Source organism: Rattus norvegicus, chromosome 2 (genome assembly GCF_036323735.1).
Source record: "Rattus norvegicus strain BN/NHsdMcwi chromosome 2, GRCr8, whole genome shotgun sequence".
NCBI classification, from domain to species: domain Eukaryota; kingdom Metazoa; phylum Chordata; class Mammalia; order Rodentia; family Muridae; genus Rattus; species Rattus norvegicus.
In genome coordinates, this window is record NC_086020.1 from 193,036,240 (window position 1) to 193,056,856 (window position 20,617).

The following is a 20,617-nucleotide window of genomic DNA, read 5'->3' on the forward strand; positions in this document are numbered from 1 at the left end:
GTAAAGAATGCTTTTAAATGTTTTTGCTTTCTCATATTGTATATATTATATGCCTCAAATACGGTAATTATCAAGAGATACAAAGAACCCTGAACCAGAACCTACTATCCACATTCACTTTACCTGAGACATAAATTGTAACTAAAGAAATGTGTCACAGCAGGTGACAAGAATACCATCAAGAAGATATAGTGTTAGCAGTTTAACAGAAAGCATTGAGTATCCATAAATTAACTATTAACTCTAAGGTACAGGCATTACCAATATCAATAATGACTTTTGCTCATCTTTTTTGGTTTCCCCTACAGACTCCTCAAAGGAGTTACAAGTATTAATGTTTATAAGTAAGGACTGCTTTAGTATTTTTAATTTTTTATTATATTTATCTATTTATATAGAAAGGGTCAGAAGAGTACCACCACATTCATGTGGAGATCAGAGAACAACTGGCAGGAGTCAGTTTTCTCTTTCTACCATGTGGACCCAAGAATCTTAACTCTGGTTCTCAGATTTAGTGGCAGCTGCTTTTAGCAACTGAGCCATCTGTCAAACCAGTAAATATTACTTAATATTTTTCTGTTTTGCATGTTTCCTCAAATACTATTGATCAGTTTTATATATTCTCTCAAATGACTATTTGTTTTTGAAATTTATCCAAAACTTTCATGGTATATATATTCTTTCTTTTGCTTTTTTGATGCAAAGCTTGCACCAAATAGTTTTATGTATAATAAACTTTATTCATTTTCTCTGGTTAATATTCCATTACATGAATATATCACAGATTGTTTATGTGTTCAATTATTCTTAGATCCTTAATTCTATGTTCTTAAGAACATCTGTGGTACAAATATATAGTAATTTTCTACGATAAGTACCTAAAATTGGAATGTCTGAATCATGAGCATGTTGCATTTTTAACTTTACTATAAGATATTCTCATTATCTTCCTAAGTAACAATTTAAAATACGAACAGCAAGGCCATAGAAATAGCAAGGTAGGTAAAGGCACTTACTGTGCAAGCATAGCAAATTGAGTTTAATCCCCAGAACCCATATAAAGGTGAAAGGAGAGAACCAACTCCACAAAATTGTTCTCTGACCTTGACATGTATGCTATGCCACACATGGATGCACACTACCACCCCTCATACTCTCTCTCTCTCTCTCTCTCTCTCTCTCTCTCTCTCTCTCTCTTTCTCTGTGTGTGTGTGTGTGTGAGTGAGAGAGAGAGAGTGAGAGACAGAGAGAGAGAGAGAGAGAGAGAGAGAGAGAGAGAGAGAGAGAATCAAAAACTTTAAAAATAAATGAATCCCTAAAGGCAGACTGACTTATGCCTGAGTTCATAGTATCAAAAATGTATGCAAAATGTCACTAGAAAATTCTGTTCTAAAGCAAATGTGTTATTAGAGATAAAGATAACCTTAAATAAACCTTAAATAAATTTATATCACATATAAGTATATAAGATACAGACCAAATATTCATAACAAGTTTCATCTTATATAACAAAAAGCTTTACATTATTAATAACCACAAAAAGATAAAAATAAAAACATAATCATACAATAGTGTAGCCTTACAATAAAGTTGAATTACCAAAAAAGAGAAATCTGTAATCATGTGAACTATTTTTAACATAGAGAATCAAAAGGATATATAAATTTAAAGACAAGATTAACAATCTTGCTAATTATTTCACATAACAAATATAAAATATACCTTATCTGAAGGTACATAAGTCATGTTTATAAAACACCCAAGTTATCCTCTGGCCTCCATGAATGCATATCCATGCACATGCACACACACTCACACAGAAATGAATTATTTACTACTCCATATGAAATGAAGCAAAATATATAAGCATATATAAGCGAAATATATTTTTCCATCTTTATTAAATTGGGTATTTATTATTTACATTTCAATTGTTATTCCCTTTCCCAGTATCCAGGCTAACATCCCCCTAAACCTTCCCTCTCCCCTTCTATATGGGTGTTCCCCTCCCCAACCTCCCCCCATTACCGCCCTCCCCCCCAACAATCATGTTCACTGGGGGTCCAGCCTTGGCAGGACCAAGGGCTTCCCCTTCCACTGGTGCCCTTACTAGGCTTTTCATTGCTACCTATGAGGTTGGAGCCCAGGGTCAGTCAATGTATAGCCTTTGGGTAGTGGCTTAGTCCCTGGAACCTCTGGCTGGTTGGCACTGTTGTTCATATGGGGTCTCAAGCCCCTTCAAGCTCTTTCAGTCCTTTCTCTAATTCCTTCAACGGGGGTCCCGTTCTCAGTTCAGTGGTTCGCTACTGGGATTTGCCTATGTATTTGCCATATTCTGGCTGTGTCTCTCAGGAGAGATCTACATCCAGTTCCCGCCAGCCTGCACTTCTTTGCTTCATCCATCTTATCTAGTTTGGTGGCTGTATGTGTATGGTCCACATGTGGGGCAGGCTCTGAATGGGCGTTCCTTCAGCGTCTGTTCTAAACTTTGCCTCCCGATTCCCTGCCAAAGGTATTCTTGCTCCTGTTTAAAGAAGGAGTAAAGCATCTGCATTTTGGTCACCCTTGAGTTTCATGTGTTCTGTGCATCTAGGGTAATTCAAGCATTTGGGCTAATATCCACTTATCAATGAGTGCATACCATGTGTGTTTTTCTGTGATTGGGTTACCTCACTCAGGATGATATTTTCCAGTTCCATCCATTTGCCTGTGAATTTCATAAAGTCATTGTTTTTGATAGCTGAGTAATATTCCATTGTGTAGATGTACCACATTTTCTGTATCCATTCCTCTGTTGAAGGGAATCTGGGTTCTTTCCAGCTTTTGGCTATTATAAATAAGGCTGCTATGAATATAGTGGAGCACGTGTCTTTTTTATATGTTGGGGTATCTTTTGGGTATATGCCCAAGAGAGGTATAGTTCAATGTCCAATTTTCTGAGGAACCTCCAGACTGATTTCCAGAATGGTTGTACCAGTCTGCAATTCCACCAACAATGGAGGAGTGTTTCTCTTTCTCCTCATCCTCGCCAGCATTTGCTGTCACCTGAGTTTTTGATCTTAGCCATTCTGACTGTTGTGAGGTGGAATCCCAAGGTTGTTTTGATTTGCATTTCCCTTATGACTAAAGATGTTGAACATTTCTTTGGGTGCTTCTCCACCATTCGACATTCCTCAGCTGTGAATTCTTTGTTTCTCTGAACCCCATTTTAATAGGGTTATTTATTTATTTAATAGGGTTTTCCAGGAGTGTCTGCCCCTCTGAAGGTCTAGCTTTTCTTGGATTTGGGTGCAGGGAGCTGTTTGACCAGGTCCATTCAGATCCGGGTGCAGTCTGGACTGCAGGGCTCCTGCAGCTTGACTGCCCCTATCTTCCTGTTCCCAGAGGCCGTATACAGTTTCCTCTTGGGCCAGGGATGTGGGCAAAGGTGGGCAGAAGTGGCGGTCTCTCCTGCCCTGCAGTCTCAGGATTGCCCACATGTCTGGGCGATGAGCTCTCTCTCCCATGGGGTTTGGGAGCAGGGAGCTGTGGGCCAGGATTAGCAAGGTTCGGCACCAGCTGCAAAATGTATTTTAAGTATATATAAGGAAGTTATATTTTCATGCCTATCCTTTGTGCTAGATAGACATTATGAACTTATAAACTCTACAATGCCTAATTCTTCAAATGTTTTGAGATTATAATTACAACATTCCTCCCTTCCCTTTCCTCCTTGCAAACCCTCTCATATACCTCTCCCTGCTTTCCTCAAATTCATGGTCTGTTTAACCATTATCATTGTATCCATATATGTATGTATATGTATATACATATATATCCCTAAATATAACCTATTCAGTTCATACACTGTTCATTGTATGTATATTTTCAGGGCTGACACCATTTGGCATTGAACAACCAAGTGAAGTACTCTTCTGTGGAGAAAACTATCTCTTCCACTCCAAGCTTTTCTTTGTTGCCTGGAATTCTTTGTGTAGGAGTTGAGGACTCATGGATTTTTCCCTATCCAATTTGGCATGTCCATTTATATCATCTTTGTTCACCTCACATCTGGGTAATCATGATAATGAAACTTTATGTATGTAGCTTTTGATATTACTAGGAGATGTAATCTCACAGCAAACTCCCTGATCCTCTAGTTCTAACAGTCTTTCTGTCCCCTTTTCCACAATGTTCTCTAAGCCCTGGTGCTATACAAACTTACATACCACTCAGAAACTCCACAATGCCTAATTATGAAAAATCTTAAGCAGCAATATGTATATCCCTTTAAAAAGGAGCTAAAATATAAAATCTGTCATATCTTTGTATATTTAATATTTACCATTTCTAGTGTTTTTCATTCTTCTCAATAATCTAAATTTCAATTTAATGTTATTTTTTCAGCCTCAAGATTTCTTTTAACACTTCTTGTAGTATAGATTTTAATGCTAATTTTTCTATATAAAAAAGGGCCATAGTAACAGCTTTACTTCAGCATTTTTTGTTAGATATATTTCTTTATTTGCATTTCAAATGTTATTCCCTTTCCCAGTTTCCTGTCCAAACCTCCATTCCCCATACGGATGTTCCCCCCATCCACCTACTTACCGTCCCTCCTCCGATATTCCCCCCCACTGGGACTCCAACCTTGGCTGGACCAAGGACTTCCCCTTCCACTGATGCCCAAACAAGGCTATTCTCTGCTACATACGCAGTTGGAGCCCTGGGTCAGTCCATGTATAGTCTTTGGGTAGTGGTTTAGTCCCTGGAAGCTCTGGTTGGTTGGCATTGTTGCTCTTATGGGGTTGCAAGCTCCTTTAACTCTTTCAATCCCTCCTCTAATTCCCCCAAAGGGGGTCCTGTTCTCAGCTCAGTGATTTGCTGCTAACATTGACCTCTGTATTTGACATGCTCTGGCTGTGTCTCTCAAGAGAGATCTATATCCAGTCCCTTTCAGTATGCACTTTTTAGCTTCATCAATCTTATCTAGTTTTGGGTGGCTGTATATTTATTGGGCCACATGTGAGGCAAGCTCTGAATGTCCGTTCATTCAGTCTCCGCTCTAAACTTTGCTTCCATATCCCCTCCTATGGATATTTTTCCCCTTTTAAGAAGGAATGGGAGCATCTGCATTTTAGTCATCCTTCTTCTTGAGCATCCTGTGGTCTGTGGATTGGATCTTGGGTAATTCAAACTCTTGGGCTAACATCCACTTATCAGTGAGTGCATACCAAGTGTTTTTTTCTGTGATTGGGTAGTGTCTGTCTTTGTCTCTGAGGTGTGTTTCCTGCATGCAGCAAAATACTGGGTCCTCTTTGTGTATGAGTCTATTATTCTATGTCTTTTTATTGGGGAGATGAGTCCATTGATGTTGAGAGATATGAAAGAATAGTGATTGTCACTTCCTGTTATTTTCATTGTTAGAGGTGGAATTAGGTTTGTGTTTTCCAAATTACTTCTTGACAAATCAGATTTTGTTAACGCAACAGGTTCTCTCTCCTCTGGTGATCTAATAAAATAACCAAATGATGGTCTTTACACACCTTACCACCACCAAGGCAACCAAGAGCTTCAGATCTTTCTGCAAATAACTCTCCTAATGACAGGCATAGGAAATTGCCATCATCTTTATCTAACTCTGATGTGCCAAATGATTTTCTCAATAAATGGTAATTAACTATTGCTACCCAGGATGCATCACTGAGTACCACCGAAGTGTTCTGAACATCTATTTTTTCAACCTGTATAAATGGATGTTCTTTATTGAATTCTTCCTCATCTTTTGCAATTAAATCCAATGCTTCAGAACCAGATCTGAAGTCTTCATTCATTTCATTATTTGGAGACATCCGTACATCTTGTTGATCAATAAAAGATGTGTAGTAGGGGGTTGGGGATTTAGCTCAGTGGTAGAGCGCTTGCCTAGCATGCGCAAGGCCCTGGGTTCGGTCCCCAGTTCCGGGGAAAAAAAAGAAAAAAAATGTGTAGTAGGCAAGGTCGATGACCCATCTGCTGTCCTCATTTTGGTAGACTACATTCTGTGAGAGATCTATTTTATCATTAGTCTTTGCACCAGACTCATAAAATTCACATGTTCTCCTTTCACAAGTTGGTGACCAAAGAGTATCAGGAGAATTAATTCCATTGTCGCCATTAGTCTCCAAAGATGTAATGTTCCCATCTCTTTAAATAAACATTGTAGGAATCTCTGTATTTAAGCATCTATCCACATTTCTAAATCTGAAGCCAAATACTTGTTTTGTTGAGGAGATTCTGAATCCTGTTTTATGTAGTCAGTTGGCTCAAAACCACCTTTTGTTTCATTTGTGCAGTGATGATAAGTAGATCTGAGAGCCTCATCCACACATGCAGTCTCTTCACCAGAATAGCCTCTCCTCCACATTCTCTGCTTTGATTTGGAACAATATCCTTCAAATTGGGTCCCCCTTCCTTCTCAGCCCTCCAGGTATGAGAGTAAAGTGATAACACATTCTCTACCTGCTCTGTATTATCTACAATACCTACACAGCCACTAGTGCCTGGCAGACAACCATGGCCTTCCTCAGACTCTGTGTGAGTAGTATGAGAATTTCCTGAAGTACATGCATCTTGGAAAATCAGAGAGCTGTTATTTTCTGATTGAAACTCACAGTTTAAGATATTATTTTCATTTACAGGGAACTTAAAAACAATTTCTGGTGACTCCTGGCCTCCTGCTTCATATATCATGCCTGGAATGGCTAGTTGTTCAAAATATGCTTCTAAATGATTATCATAAAATTCTTCATTATTAATATCATCATCCAAGGAATTGTCCAAATTTGACAGTGTTAAAAGTTTCTCATTGTCGGGGTTGGGGATTTAGCTCAGTGGTAGAGCGCTTGCCTAGCGAGCACAAGGCCCTGGGTTCGGTCCCCAGCTCCGAAAAAAGAAAAAAAAAAGTTTCTCATTGTCTAATAAGCTTGTGTGCCTGAAATTACTGTTTGAATTCTTGGCTTCGAGATACTTCTTAGCATCAGGCATGGCAATCTTGTGGTCTTGATTATTTGTTCATGATTTTAAGTAAAAATCAAGAGCTGAATCTGGTACTTGTTGCAGAGGGGAAACTATCCAGAAGATTCTGACCCTTAACAGAGGCAGTGTTAGCTTACTTCTCTTCTGCTCTTGGTTTCATGAGAGCACATGACAAATGTGAACTTTCTATGTAGTTTTTTTTTTCCTTGTAGCAGAATCATCACCCTGAAAACCGAGTCGTACTCTCTTGGTTCAGTGTTGTCACTCTGGCAACTGGAAGATGGTGCAGAAGGAACTGAAAGCCTCCCTTCAATTAAGTACGATGCCTGGAAATCAGGACACCTGTTGTCAATGCGGGGTCTGTTCTTGGCAAGTGTAGAGACAGCAATGGACAAGTCAAAATTTATTTAAAGAGTGACATTTCCAAAAACCTCACTATTACCAAGTAGTGAATTGGCTAAGAAGCTCAGAAATGACTCTTCTGCTATACCTCGGAAATCTTCCATCTCACGTGAAGTTAATCCACAACACTGAAATCTGAAGGAAAAGTTGGTTCGGTCGAAATGAAAATACCAGAATCATGACCTCAGAAGGGTAAGTGCAAATGAATGTACTGTCCTATATGCAACTAGCCTCCAAATGACTGTGTCAGAGAGGACTTCATGCTTAACTACACAAAGTCAGGCCACGACTCCCCTACTTCAGCATTTTATATATTCCACTCCTTTGTTCTGTACTGTCTATGGGTCCTATATAAGATCTGTTATCATTTGTGACATTTTCCAGTGTGATTTTAAGTTCCTGTTTATCCTTGGTTTAGCACTTTGACTAATAAAACTTGGTATAGTTTTCATTCTATTTACCTTGTTTGAAGCTTGCTAATGCCCAAATTTATGTTTTTCAGGTTTTTCTTAATCAAAACTTCAAAAACTTTATAATGTAGGCACTGACAAGTTACTCATGCCCCAATGGGCACCTTCCTACTCATACACATACACCCTGGTTAAATCCACTGAGTCACAAATCAAAAACCAAACAAAACTGAAAGGAGATTGGTACTAGGTGGAAGCAGGACTAAATGATAGAATGGGAAGGGCATAAGACAAGAAGAATGAATAAAATCAGAATTTACTATAAACAGAATTGTCAGAGGGTAAATTTATTTTAAAATAAAATAAGGAAAATTTAGTAAGTCCCTCACAAATAATTTCCTTTTGTCCTTTTTTTCTCCTCTCTTCTGCAGAAAGATATTACATATTTTAAGACATCTGTTGCTGGTCTACAGGCCTATGAAGCACTATTCTCTTTTCAAAAAATTTTGTGATCCTTGATATTTCTACCTATACAGCTTTAATTTTACTAACACTTTGTTCATTTTTAAAAATGTATGATCAAGACCATATGAATTTTTGTTTCATAATATATTCCACTTTTCAGCTCAAAGTCCAACTTCTAGATTTATTTTAGGGTAATTTCTAAAATGAATCTCAAACTACTAATGGATATCCATATAGCCTCTAATTTGGTGTTACTATAAATAATACTGCTATGAATATTTTTGGTAATTTCTGTCTCTAGAATGAATTCAGTACATAATTATAAAATGTAGACTATTTTTCTATATAATTTTCAGGAGTTTACAATTCTTATTTGCCTTTTTATTACAATCTTTACATTTGTTTCAAGTACCACTTCAAGATACTATAAAATACTTTATTTTCAACAACATATTCATTTTTAATATGTTGACTACTACTGCTTCCCAGTTAAGATTCAAAATACTTACCGAATACTTACAAAGTATCAATCATTGCCTAAAGAAAAAGATTACAAACTTTGGCTCTTAACATCAGACTTACACTGTAGGGCTTTATTTTCTAAAAAGTTGACGGGTCTCTAACTTTTGTGCAGTAAGATAACATATTTTATAGCAACCCGCCTGTAAGATATACTGGTGTCAGCAGTGGCACAAATGTTATGGAAGTAACCAACAAATTCCTGATTGAATTTAGGCCCACTCCAGAAGCTAAAATCCATACCTGACTCTGCTAAAATAGTCAAGAACCTGAAACCCAGGTCTAGGAGAAAAACCTAATACTATTCTGCTAATTCTGCTAAAGAAAAAAAAAAAACAATAAATGACTCCTAGTGGCATTCTGCTATACCCATCAATCAATGCCTCACTCAGCCCTCATCAGAGAAGCTTCTTCTTGCAATGGATGAAAAATAACAACTGTGGGGTTGGGGATTTAGCTCAGTGGTAGAGCGCTTGCCTAGCAAGCGCAAGGCCCTGGGTTCGGTCCCCAGCTCCCAAAAAAAAAAGAAAAAAAAGAAAAAAAAAAGAAAAAAGAAAAATAACAACTGTGAATATACAGAGTGACAGACTTTGGAGCACTTGGTTTTAAATGTCTTCCTCAAAGCCCTTCCCCACAAGGCTCAGGGATCTATGAGGAAAGAGAGGTAGAAAAACTGTAAAAGTCAGAAGTGATGGATAATTCTAAGGAAACAGTATCTCCCAGTCATATGATGAACATATGAACTCAATGTGGAAGCACACACAAGGCCTACACAGGTTCAAGCCCAAGCCAGACAGGGCCCCAGCTTAGACAGGGAGAAGTGGACATAGGTTTCCATCCTCAACCAAGAAGTTATTTGCAATTGATACCACTTGACAAAGAAAAAAATCAAAAATTTCTCCAATGGAGTCTCACTAGGGATATTAACACACTCCAGAGCAAGCGCCATGCCAATAAGTAGATGACCAATACAAAACAAAAGTATATTTTTATAAGGCTTTTATTGCATTTTGCTTTGGGCGTTTTTATTTCAGTTTTTACAGGGTTTGTGTGTGCTTCTTTTTCTGTTTTTTTAAATAGAAGAAAAAAAGAACAAATTTGGGTGAATAGAGAAGTGGGTATAGCTAGAAGAAATGGGGTAGGAGATAAACATGATCCAAATATATTATATGAAAAAGCTTTTAAATAAAAAATATACATATTCCAGGCTTAGTTGCTTTACAACATATGGGTTAAAAAATAAAACACACACACACATATATATACACACACACACATAGAGCATGTATTTTAAGTTGTTCACATGGTTCTGACCCAGCTAAATCAGACTAAACATTCTGTCACATCTATAAGACTTAATCTCTCCAATACAAAAATATAATAGTATTAAAAGGTAACCATTAAATTATAAATAAGTAGTATAATATTTCCAAAGTCTCATGTATCTACTAGCATTTAAAAAAAACAAAAATAAAAATGTCAAATACCTTTATCTCATATGCATTCAGTTGTTTGTTTTCTGCTGAACTTTTTTTTTTCAAGGCTTTATTCTATGGAAAGTTAATTATAGTTAATAATCAAAAAGCTAATTAAGATTTGCCATACTGGGGTAGGGGAAGAGGGAAACATGATCTGGTATTAGATGGGGGAAAAAAACTGAAGCCCTGAGGGCCAGCATACAAATGGAAACAGGCAACCTCAGGAAGAAGGAGTTTGGGAAGACCCTCTAGAATATACCAGAGACCTGGGAAGTGAGAGACTATCAGGACTCAAAGAGGGAACCCTAGATGAAAGGAGAAGGGAGAGGGAACTTATTGAATCCACCTCCAGCAGAAAGACAGGGCATCAAGTGAGGGATGGGGTTGCTATCCCACAGTCAAAGCTCTGACCCATAATTCTTCCTGTCTGAAAGAACTGCAGGGATGGAAATGGAGAAGAGCCTGAGGAAAAGAAGGTCCATCAACAGGCCCAAAGTGGGATCCAGCTCAAGAGGAGGCCCCAAGATCTGACGCCACTACTGAAGCTATGGGGCATTTACAAAAAGGGACCTATCATGACTGTTCTCCAAAACACTCAACAAGCACCTAAAAGAGTCAAATGCAGATATGTGCATCCAACCAACAAACAGAAGCTGCTGGCCCCTCTGGCTGAATTAGGGAAAGGCTGGAGGAAGCTAAAGAGGAGGGCAACCCTGTAAGAGGACCAGCAGGCTCAATTAACCTGGACCCCTGAGATCTCTTAGACACTGGATTACCAACCAGGCAGCAGACACCAGCTGAGATGAGGCCTCCAACACATATACAGCAGAGGACTCCTGGGTCTGGGTTCAGTCAGAGAAGATGCACCTAATCCTAAAGAGACTGGAGGCCCCAGGAAATTTAAAGATCTGGTGGGGTAGGCGGGGTGAACATCCTTGTGGAGACCGTGGGGGGTGGGGGAGAAGGAGAAGGTATAGGATGTGGAACCCTAGGGAGGGGAATAAAATCTGGAGTGTAAAAAATAAATTTTAAAAAATTTAAAAAATAGAAAAGTCTTACAATGCCAATGACTTACATTTAAATCACTGCAAATGAATGCATTGCTCTCTTACTATCAGGAAAATACTGGAATGATTTTGAGAACATATTAAGAAAACCTACCTCCTGGTGAAGCTCTTCAATATTCTTGCTTTTATTTTCGATTTGTTTCTTTAAATTATTACACTGTAAAATTATTTTGAAAATTATACAATTTTACTCAATATTCTAATCAAAACAATCTGAAACTAATAAAATATTGTATGAAGTAATATAAGGCTCACTTGTGATTTCAAATCATTCTGTCAATGTAAAACTACACATTTTTATAAATATGAGTATATAAAGAGGGCATTTCTTAAGTCTATTTAATAAATATAAATTAAACTTTTTTTTTTTTTTTGGAGCTGGGGACCGAACCCAGGGCCTTGCGTTTGCTAGGCAAGCGCTCTACCACTGAGCTAAATCCCCAACCCAAATTAAACTATTTTAAAGGTAAAATATGCTTCTTGGTCAAGGTTATACAGAAGGCTGGGTCATATTACTAGAAGGGCTAAGAAAAGCATCAGTAATTGGAAGAATAAAAATACTGTCTTCTTCATTATACATTGTTCTCTCATTCTTATTTTTGAGATTCTAATGTTATTAAAGTTGGAAGAGAAGCATAATATGATCCTACCTCTGAGGAATTCCAATTCCTCTTCCTGACATACTAAGTCACTTCTTAATGTGCTACTTGGTACGGTTATTTCATTTGAATACATGCAAAACTCTCTAATTCTCTTACCCTTACTCTCTTCCTTCTCTGTCCTTTCTTTCCCCATTCCCCTAACCCCTGTCTCTCATGTGTTGATGACAGGGTCCCTCTCCCACCCTTGCCTTTCTCTGTCTCTACTCCCTTTAACACCACCATGCTCTAAATAAACTCTATTCTATACTTTTTTTAAAAACTGTGTTAATCCATGGAACATCTTAAGTACCATAAAAGCAGCACAGGTTTCTAAGAGGTCCTAAAATATTATATATACAAACTGCTCTAATACCCATTGGAATAAGATAACTTTCAAAAATTTTAGTCTCCTTCATTAGCAACAAATATTGTTCAATATTTTCCTTGTAATACTCACACATGGCCACATTAGCTAATATTCTGAATATAAGTGAATTTTATATAGCATTGCTTTTTATGTTTACAAGTGATTACTTTTTAAATTAGGGTATCACCGTGTGCTCAAACTTACTCCAAACCATCATATCCTAGCCTAGCCTATAAACTGGGATTACAGGGATGTACCACTGTTTCTGACTACAAGTAGTTGATCTAAAATTTTGGATGTCCAAAGCTTAAGACTGAGAATAATATCAAAAGAACATTAAGTAAAACACAGCTTCATACAAAATGGAAAGCATTTCTCTGATTTTTCACACTGATTTGAAACATTAGTACTAGGTTTGCTAACATCCATCTGAATACTAGAATTAAAAGGAAGCAGAGTCAAGACCATCTCTATATATTCAAGGCCAGCCTGGTTCACTATTCCAGGCCCGTCAAGGCCGCACTGACTATCTCAATAAATAAATGAAAATAAACAAAAACCACTACAACAGGTAAAAACTATCTTTACATGAAATTTTTATTTAAAAACAAGTATTTTAGCCCTTGGTCCTGCCAAGGTTGGACCCCCAGTGCAAGGGAATATGTGGGGTGGAGCAGTAAGGGGGATGTATGGGGGGAATGCTCCTATGAGGGAAGGGGAGGAAAGGGGATGGGAGATTACGGACAGGAAACTGAGAAAGGGAAATAACATTTGAAATGTAAGTAAAGAAAAAAAATTGTTGAGAAAAATCAACAAAATAGATAAACCCTTAGCCAGACTAACCAGAGGACACAGACAGTGTGTCCAAGTTAACAAAATCAGAAATGAAAAGGGAGACATAAAAACACAATCAGAGGAAATTCAAAGAATCATCAGGTCCTACTACAAAAGACTATATTCAACAAAACTTGAAAATCTGCAAGAAATGGACAATTTCCTAGACAGATACCAGGTACCGAAGTTAAATCAGGAACAAATAAACCATTTAAACAACCCCATGACGCCTAAAGAAATAGAAGCAGCTGTTTACAAGTCTCCCAACCAAAAAGAGCCCAGATTAACATGAGTTCAGTGCAGAATTCTATCAGACCTTAATAGAAGACCTCATACCAATATTATCCAAACTATTCCACAAAATTGAAACGGATGGAGCGCTATCAGATTCCTTCTGTGAGGCCATAATTGCACTTGTACCTAAACCACACAAAGACCCAACAAAGAAAAAGAACTTCAGACCAGTTTCCCTTATGAATATCGATGCAAAAATACTCAATAAAATCTTGCAAACCGAATCCAAGAGCACATCAAAACAATCATCCATCATGACCAAGTAGGCTTCATTCCAGGGATGCAGGGATGGTTTAATATATGGAAAACCATCAACGTAATCCACTATATAAAGAAACTGAAAGATAAAAACCACATGATCATTTCATTAGATGCTGAGAAAGCATTTAACAAAATTCAACACCCCTTCATGATAAAAGTCCTGGAAAGAACAGGACTTCAAGGCCCATACCTAAACATAGTAAAAGCCATATACAGCAAACCAGTAGCTAACATCAAACTAAATGGAGAGAAACTTGAAGCAATCCCACTAGAATCAGGGACTAGACAAGGCTGCCCACTCTCTCCCTACTTATTCAATATAGTTCTTGAAGTCCTAGCCAGAGCAATCACACAACAAAAGGAGATCAAGGGGATACAGATCGGAAAAGAAGAAGTCAAAATATCACTATTTGCAGATGATATGATAGTATACTTAAGTGATACCAAAAGTTCCACCAGAGAATTACTAAACCTGATAAACACCTTCAAGAAAGTGGCTGGGTACACCTAAAAGCTCTAGAACAAAAAGAACCAAATACACACATGAGGTGTAGAAGACAGGAAATAATCAAACTCAGAGCCAAAATCAACCAAGTAGAAACAAAAAGGACCATAGAAAGAATCAACAGAACCAAAAGTTGGTTCTTTGAGAAAATCAACAAGATAGATAAACCCTTAGCCAGACTAACGAGAGGAAACAGAGAGTGTTTCCAAATTAACAAGATCAGAAATGAAAAGGGAGACATAACAACAGATTCAGAGGAAATTCAAAAAATCATCAAATCTTACTATAAAGGCCTATATTCAACAAAACTTGAAAATCTGCAGGAAATGGACAATTTCCTAGACAGATACCAGGTACCGATGTTAAATCAGGAACAGATAAACCAGTTAAACAACCCCATAACTCCTAACGAAATAGAAGCAGTCATTAAAGGTCTCCCAACCAAAAAGAGCCCAGGTCCAGACAGGTTTAGTGCAGAATTCTATCAGACCTTCATAGAAGACCTCATAACAATATTATCCAAACTATTCCACAAAATTGAAACAGATGGATCACTACCGAATTCCTTCTATGAAACCACAATTACTCTTATACCTAAACCACACAAAGACACAACAAAGAAAGAGAATTCAGACCAATTTCCCTTATGAATATCGACGCAAAAATACTCAATAAAATTCTGGCAAACCGAATCCAAGAGCACATCAAAACAATCATCCACCATGATCAAGTAGGCTTCATCCCAGGCATGCAGGGATGGTTTAATATACGGAAAACCATCAATGTGATCCATTATATAAACAAACTGAAAGAACAAAACCACATGATCATTTCATTAGATGCTGAGAAAGCATTTGACAAAATTCAACACCCCTTCATGATAAAAGTCCTGGAAAGAATAGGAATTCAAGGCCCATACCTGAACATAGTAAAAGCCATATACAGCAAACCAGTTGCTAACATTAAATTAAATGGAGAGAAACTTGAAGCAATCCCACTAAAATCAAGGACTAGACAAGGCTGCCCACTCTCTCCCTACTTATTCAATATAGTTCTTGAAGTTCTAGCCAGAGCAATCAGACAACAAAAGGAAATCAAAGGGATACAGATTGGAAAAGAAGAAGTCAAAATAGCACTATTTGCAGATGATATGATAGTATATTTAAGTGATCCCAAAAGTTCCACCAGAGAACTACTAAAGCTGATAAACAACTTCAGCAAAGTGGCTGGGTATAAAATTAACTCAAATAAATCAGTAGCCTTCCTCTACAGAAAAGAGAAACAAGCCGAGAAAGAAATTAGGGAAACGAAACCCTTCATAATAGACCCAAACAATATAAAGGACTTCGGTGTGACTTTAACCAAGCAAGTAAAAGATCTGTACAATAAGAACTTCAAGACTTTGAAGAAGACCTCAGAAGATGGAAAGATCTCCCATGCTCATGGATTGGCAGGATTAATATAGTAAAAATGGTCATTTTACCAAAAGCGATCTACAGATTCAATGCAATCCCCATCAAAATACCAATCCAATTCTTCAAAGAGTTAGAACAATTTGCAAATTCTTCTGGAATAACAAAAAACCAAGGATAGCTAAAACTATCCTCAATAATAAAAGGACTTCAGGGGGAATCACTATCCCTGAAATCAAGCAATATTACAGAGCAATAGTGATAAAAACTGCATGGTATTGGTACAGAGACAGGCAGATAGACCAATGGAACAGAATTGAAGACCCAAAAATGAACCCACACACCTATGGGCACCTGATTTTTGACAAAGGAGCCAAAACCATCAAATGGAAAAAAGATAGCATTTTCAGCAAATGGTGCTGGTTCAACTGGAGTTCAGCATGTAGAAGAATGCAGATCGATCCATTCTTATCACTCTGTACAAAGCTTAAGTCCAAGTGGATCAAGGACTTCCACATCAAACCACATACACTCAAACTAATAGAAGAAAAACTAGGGCAGCATCTAGAACACATGGGCACTGGAAAAAATTTCCTGAACAAAACACCAATGGCTTATGCTCTAAGATCAAGAATGGACAAATGGGATCTCATAAAACTGCACAACTTCTGTAAGGCAAAGGACACTGTTGTTAGGACAAAACGGCAACCCACAGATTGGGAAAAGATCTTTACCAATCCTACAACAGATAGAGGGCTTATATCCAAAACATACAAAGAACTCAAGAAGTTAGACCACAGGAAGACAAATAACCCTATTAAAAAATGGGGTTCAGAACTAAACAGAGAATTCACAGCTGAGGAATGCCGAATGGCTGAGAAACACCTAAAGAAATGTTTAACATCTTTAGTCATAAGGGAAATGAAAATCAAAACAACCCTGAGATTTCACCTCACACCAGTGAGAATGGCTAAGATCAAAAACTCAGGTGACAACAAATGCTGGCGAGGATGTGGAGAAAGAGGAACACTCCTCCATTGTTGGTGGGATTGCAGACTGGTAAAACCATTCTGGAAATCAGTCTGGAGGTTCCTCAGAAAATTGGACATTGAATTGCCTGAGGATCCAGCTATACCTGTCTTGGGCATATACCCACAAGATGCCCCAACATATAAAAAAGACACGTGCTCCACTATGTTCATAGCAGCCTTATTTATAATAGCCAGAAGCTGGAAAGAACCCAGATGCCCTTGAACAGTGAATGGATACAGAACATGTGGTACATCTACACAGTGGAATATTACTCAGCTATCAAAAACAATGCCTTTATGAAATTCATAGGCAAATGGATGGAACTGGAAAATATCATCCTGAGTGAGGTAACCCAATCACAGAAAAACACACATGGTATGCACTCATTGATAAGTGGCTATTAGCCCAAATGCTTGAATTACCCTAGATGCACTGAACACATGAAACTCAAGAAGGATGACCACACTGTGAATGCTTCATTTCTTCTTTAAAAGGAGAACAAGAATACCCTTGGGAGGGAATAGGGAGGCAAAGTTTAGAACAGATGCTAAAGGAACGCCCATTCAGAGCCTGCCCAACATGTGACCCATACATATACAGCCACCAAACTAGATAAGATGGATGAAGCAAAGAAGTGCAGGCCTACAGGAACCGGGTGTAGATCTCTCCTGAGAGACACAGCAAGAATACAGCAAATTCATAGGCGAATGCCAGCAGCAAACCACTGAACTGAGAACGGGACCCCCGTTGAAGGATTCAGAGAAAGGACTGAAAGAGTTGAAGGGCCTTGAGACCCCAAAAGTACAACAATGTCAAGCAACCAGAGCTTCCAGGGACTAAGCCACTACCCAAAGACTATACATGGACTGACCCTGGGTTCCAACCTCATAGGTAGCAATGAATAGCCTAGTAAGAGCACCAGTGGAAGGGGAAGCCCTTGGTCTTGCTAAGACTGAACCCCCAGTGAACATGATTGTTGGGGGGAGGGCGGTAATGGGGGGAGGATGGGGAGGGGAGCATGCATATAGAAGGGGAGCATGAGGGGCTAGGGGGATGTTAGCCTGGAAACTGGGAAAGGGAATAACAATTGAAATGTAATTAAGAAATACCCAATTTAATAAAGATGGAGTAAAAATTAAAAAAAAAACAAGTATTTTTATTTTGGCAGAAAGGCTACTATGATCCTCATGATGAGCTTCCTAACAAATCTACAACTATTTTAGTTACAAGCTGAAATAATTTTTTCTTCAGTTGAAAAAAATGGTGAGTATTATTCATTAGAAGTAAAGTCTTCAGACAGTGAACTACATTTTCCAGAAGATTATTCACTGTATGGAAGATTAAGTATAGAACAAGTTATACAGTAAAATTAGAGAAAAGAAAACCCAGGTAAGTAAAAACCATTTCAAATAAAGAGGGTAGAAATTTTTCTGCAGCTCAATTTTGGAAATGAGCAAAATAGCTCAATGATTTCTAGAAGTATCTTGTTATTTTAAGACTATTCACAATGATTGTAGCTACTTATGAGTATACAATTTTAGAAAAGAAAAAGCTAAAATGGGGTTGAATACATTTTTCTCTTTAAAGGCCTATTTAAAATTGGTGAATCCAGAGTCTCTTCAGAGAAATACCAATAAAAACACTGTATTGAGTCTGGAGATATGGCTTAGCAGTTGAGAGCATTGGCTGTTCTTTCAGAGGACTGGGGATTCAATTCCCAGCACCCACATAACATCTCACAATTCTCTGGAACTTCAGTTCCTGAGGATCTGACACCCTCATACAAACAAAATTCAAATGCACAAAAAATAAAAATAAATAATAAAAGATATTAAAAAATTTTATTCCTCAAGGCCTTCTAAAAAATAGACTAATCCTTCAAAATCCTGTCATATATTTTCATAAAATTCTTATTCCCAAAAATTTTAAATAATTTGATAAATACCTTATTTTCTAATATCTTCATCTGCTTTTCTTTCTTTAAAACTTCATATTCAATGCTTCGAGCCTAAAAAAATTATTTGAAACCATATTTAAAATACTAATTAGAATTAATTTTCTTATGTATTTTAGAATGAAATTACAGTTTTACATATTTACAAAAGTATTTATCAGCTCATCTAGTTTGTTTCCTTGTCCTTTTAAACAAGAATATACCTCTATGTGATGTATCAATTACTTTAATATTTCACAATATATATGCATAAACTATATATACATATAATACATATTACTTTGTTTTGTTTTGTTGAGACAGGGTTTCTCTATGTATCTCTTGCTGTCCTAGAACATATTCCATAGACCAGGCTGGCTTCAAACTCATGGAGATCTGCCTGCTTCTGCCTTCTAAGTGCTAGGATTAAGGGCTTTTATGCCACCTAGCATAAATTATATTGTACATAAATCTCTGTCTTATATACATCTAATAAAAGCATTTATATAAAACTTGAAATTCAGTAAAATATAAAGAATAGATATTATTCTATTTGAAAACATGAAGAAAGTGGAGCTCAGATAGTAAAGTATGTGCAAAATAACCATCTAAACTCAGGTAGTAGACTGGGAAAAAAGGAGTGTTATTCAACTAATCACCAAGGAAACTATCTAAAAGTATTTATAATTTCATTCATCTGGAAACTTTTAATTAGTAAAATGAAATCCAACTGCAGAAAACAGAAATAAGCTAATATACTTATATTTATATATAAGTATATCATATATTTAACTTCATACCTGATTATCAATATTTTCTTTTTAAAAGAATTTTTCTTATTACTTTGAATTTCATGTATGTGTGTGTATCTGTGTGGGCCTGTGAACATAAATGCAGGTACCCATGGAGTTCAGATGTCAGATCCCTGAAGCTAGAATTATAGGCAGCTGTGTGTTTCCAAACAATAGGAGTACGGGAGAACCTAAGGTATTCTGTAAAGAGCATTACTTGCTCTTAAATGCTTGAGCCATCTCTCAAGTCCCCTTATCACTAATTTTCTATACTAATTATACTTTAATTAGTATTTTCTATACTAATAAAAGTTATTACAAATTATACTTTAAATTCTTTATTGTCCCCTCCCCACTGCCTCTCATGTGTGTATGTGTGTTATATATACTTGTGTGCTGTACATGTGAAATATGATCTCTCACTGAGCTTGAGGCTTATCAATTGGTTTAAACTGGCTAACAAATGAACTCCAGAGATACAATACACCTGTCTCTACCTTCCCAGAGCTAGGATTTCAGACTTTGTGTCCTTGTGCTCACCTTTTATGTGGGTGCTAGGAATCTGAAAGGAGGTCCAGTGACTGGTGCAAACTGGGACACATCTCAAGGGAAGGCTCCAAGGCCTGGCACTATTACTAAATGTTATAATGTACTTACAAATAGGAGCTAAGCATGGCTGTCCTCCAAGAGACCCAACAATCAGCTGACTGAGACAGAAGCAGATACTTGTACCCAACCAATGGGTTGAAGTCATCTGGCTTCAATGAGGGGAAGACCCATTTAACCCTTGAGAGACTTGAGGTCCCAGGGAATGGAAAGGTCTGGAGAGGTGTGGTGTGTGTTGGGGGGAACATTCTCTTGGAGACAAGGGAGGAAGAATGGTATAAGGAACTGTTGGAGGGCAGAATGGGAGGGGAATAATGATAGGACTGTAAAAAAAGATTAAAGATACTAAATTAAAAGAACTTGAAGTCTCTCAAGAAAGAAATCGAATACCTCAGATAATGGATATGTCTTCCATGTTCATAGGTTGGTAAAATTAACATAGTAAAAATGGCCATCCTATCAAAAGCAATCTACAGATTCAACACAAATTCAAAATTTCAAAATTCCAGCCATAATACATTTTAACTGTTCAAATCTTGATAGATTTTCATACTTTCAATTATTTCACAAATAATTTATGGCTTTTTAAATTTTGAAATACTCT

The 20,617-nt window shown here is 37.3% G+C and overlaps 1 protein-coding gene across 10 annotated transcripts in view; it reads right to left on the reverse strand.

Moving 5' to 3' along the window:
* Sycp1 (synaptonemal complex protein 1) overlaps positions 1–20,617 on the reverse strand; it is a 160,071-nt gene that overhangs the window by 51,076 nt on the left and 88,378 nt on the right. For all 10 annotated transcript variants that reach the window (XM_063281327.1, XM_063281328.1, XM_063281331.1 and 7 more), the window contains 3 exon segments: positions 18,629–18,691; positions 11,432–11,494; positions 10,280–10,342 (listed from right to left, as the gene is read on the reverse strand). In XM_063281327.1, coding sequence (XP_063137397.1) covers positions 10,280–10,342; positions 11,432–11,494; positions 18,629–18,691 — 189 coding nt within the window.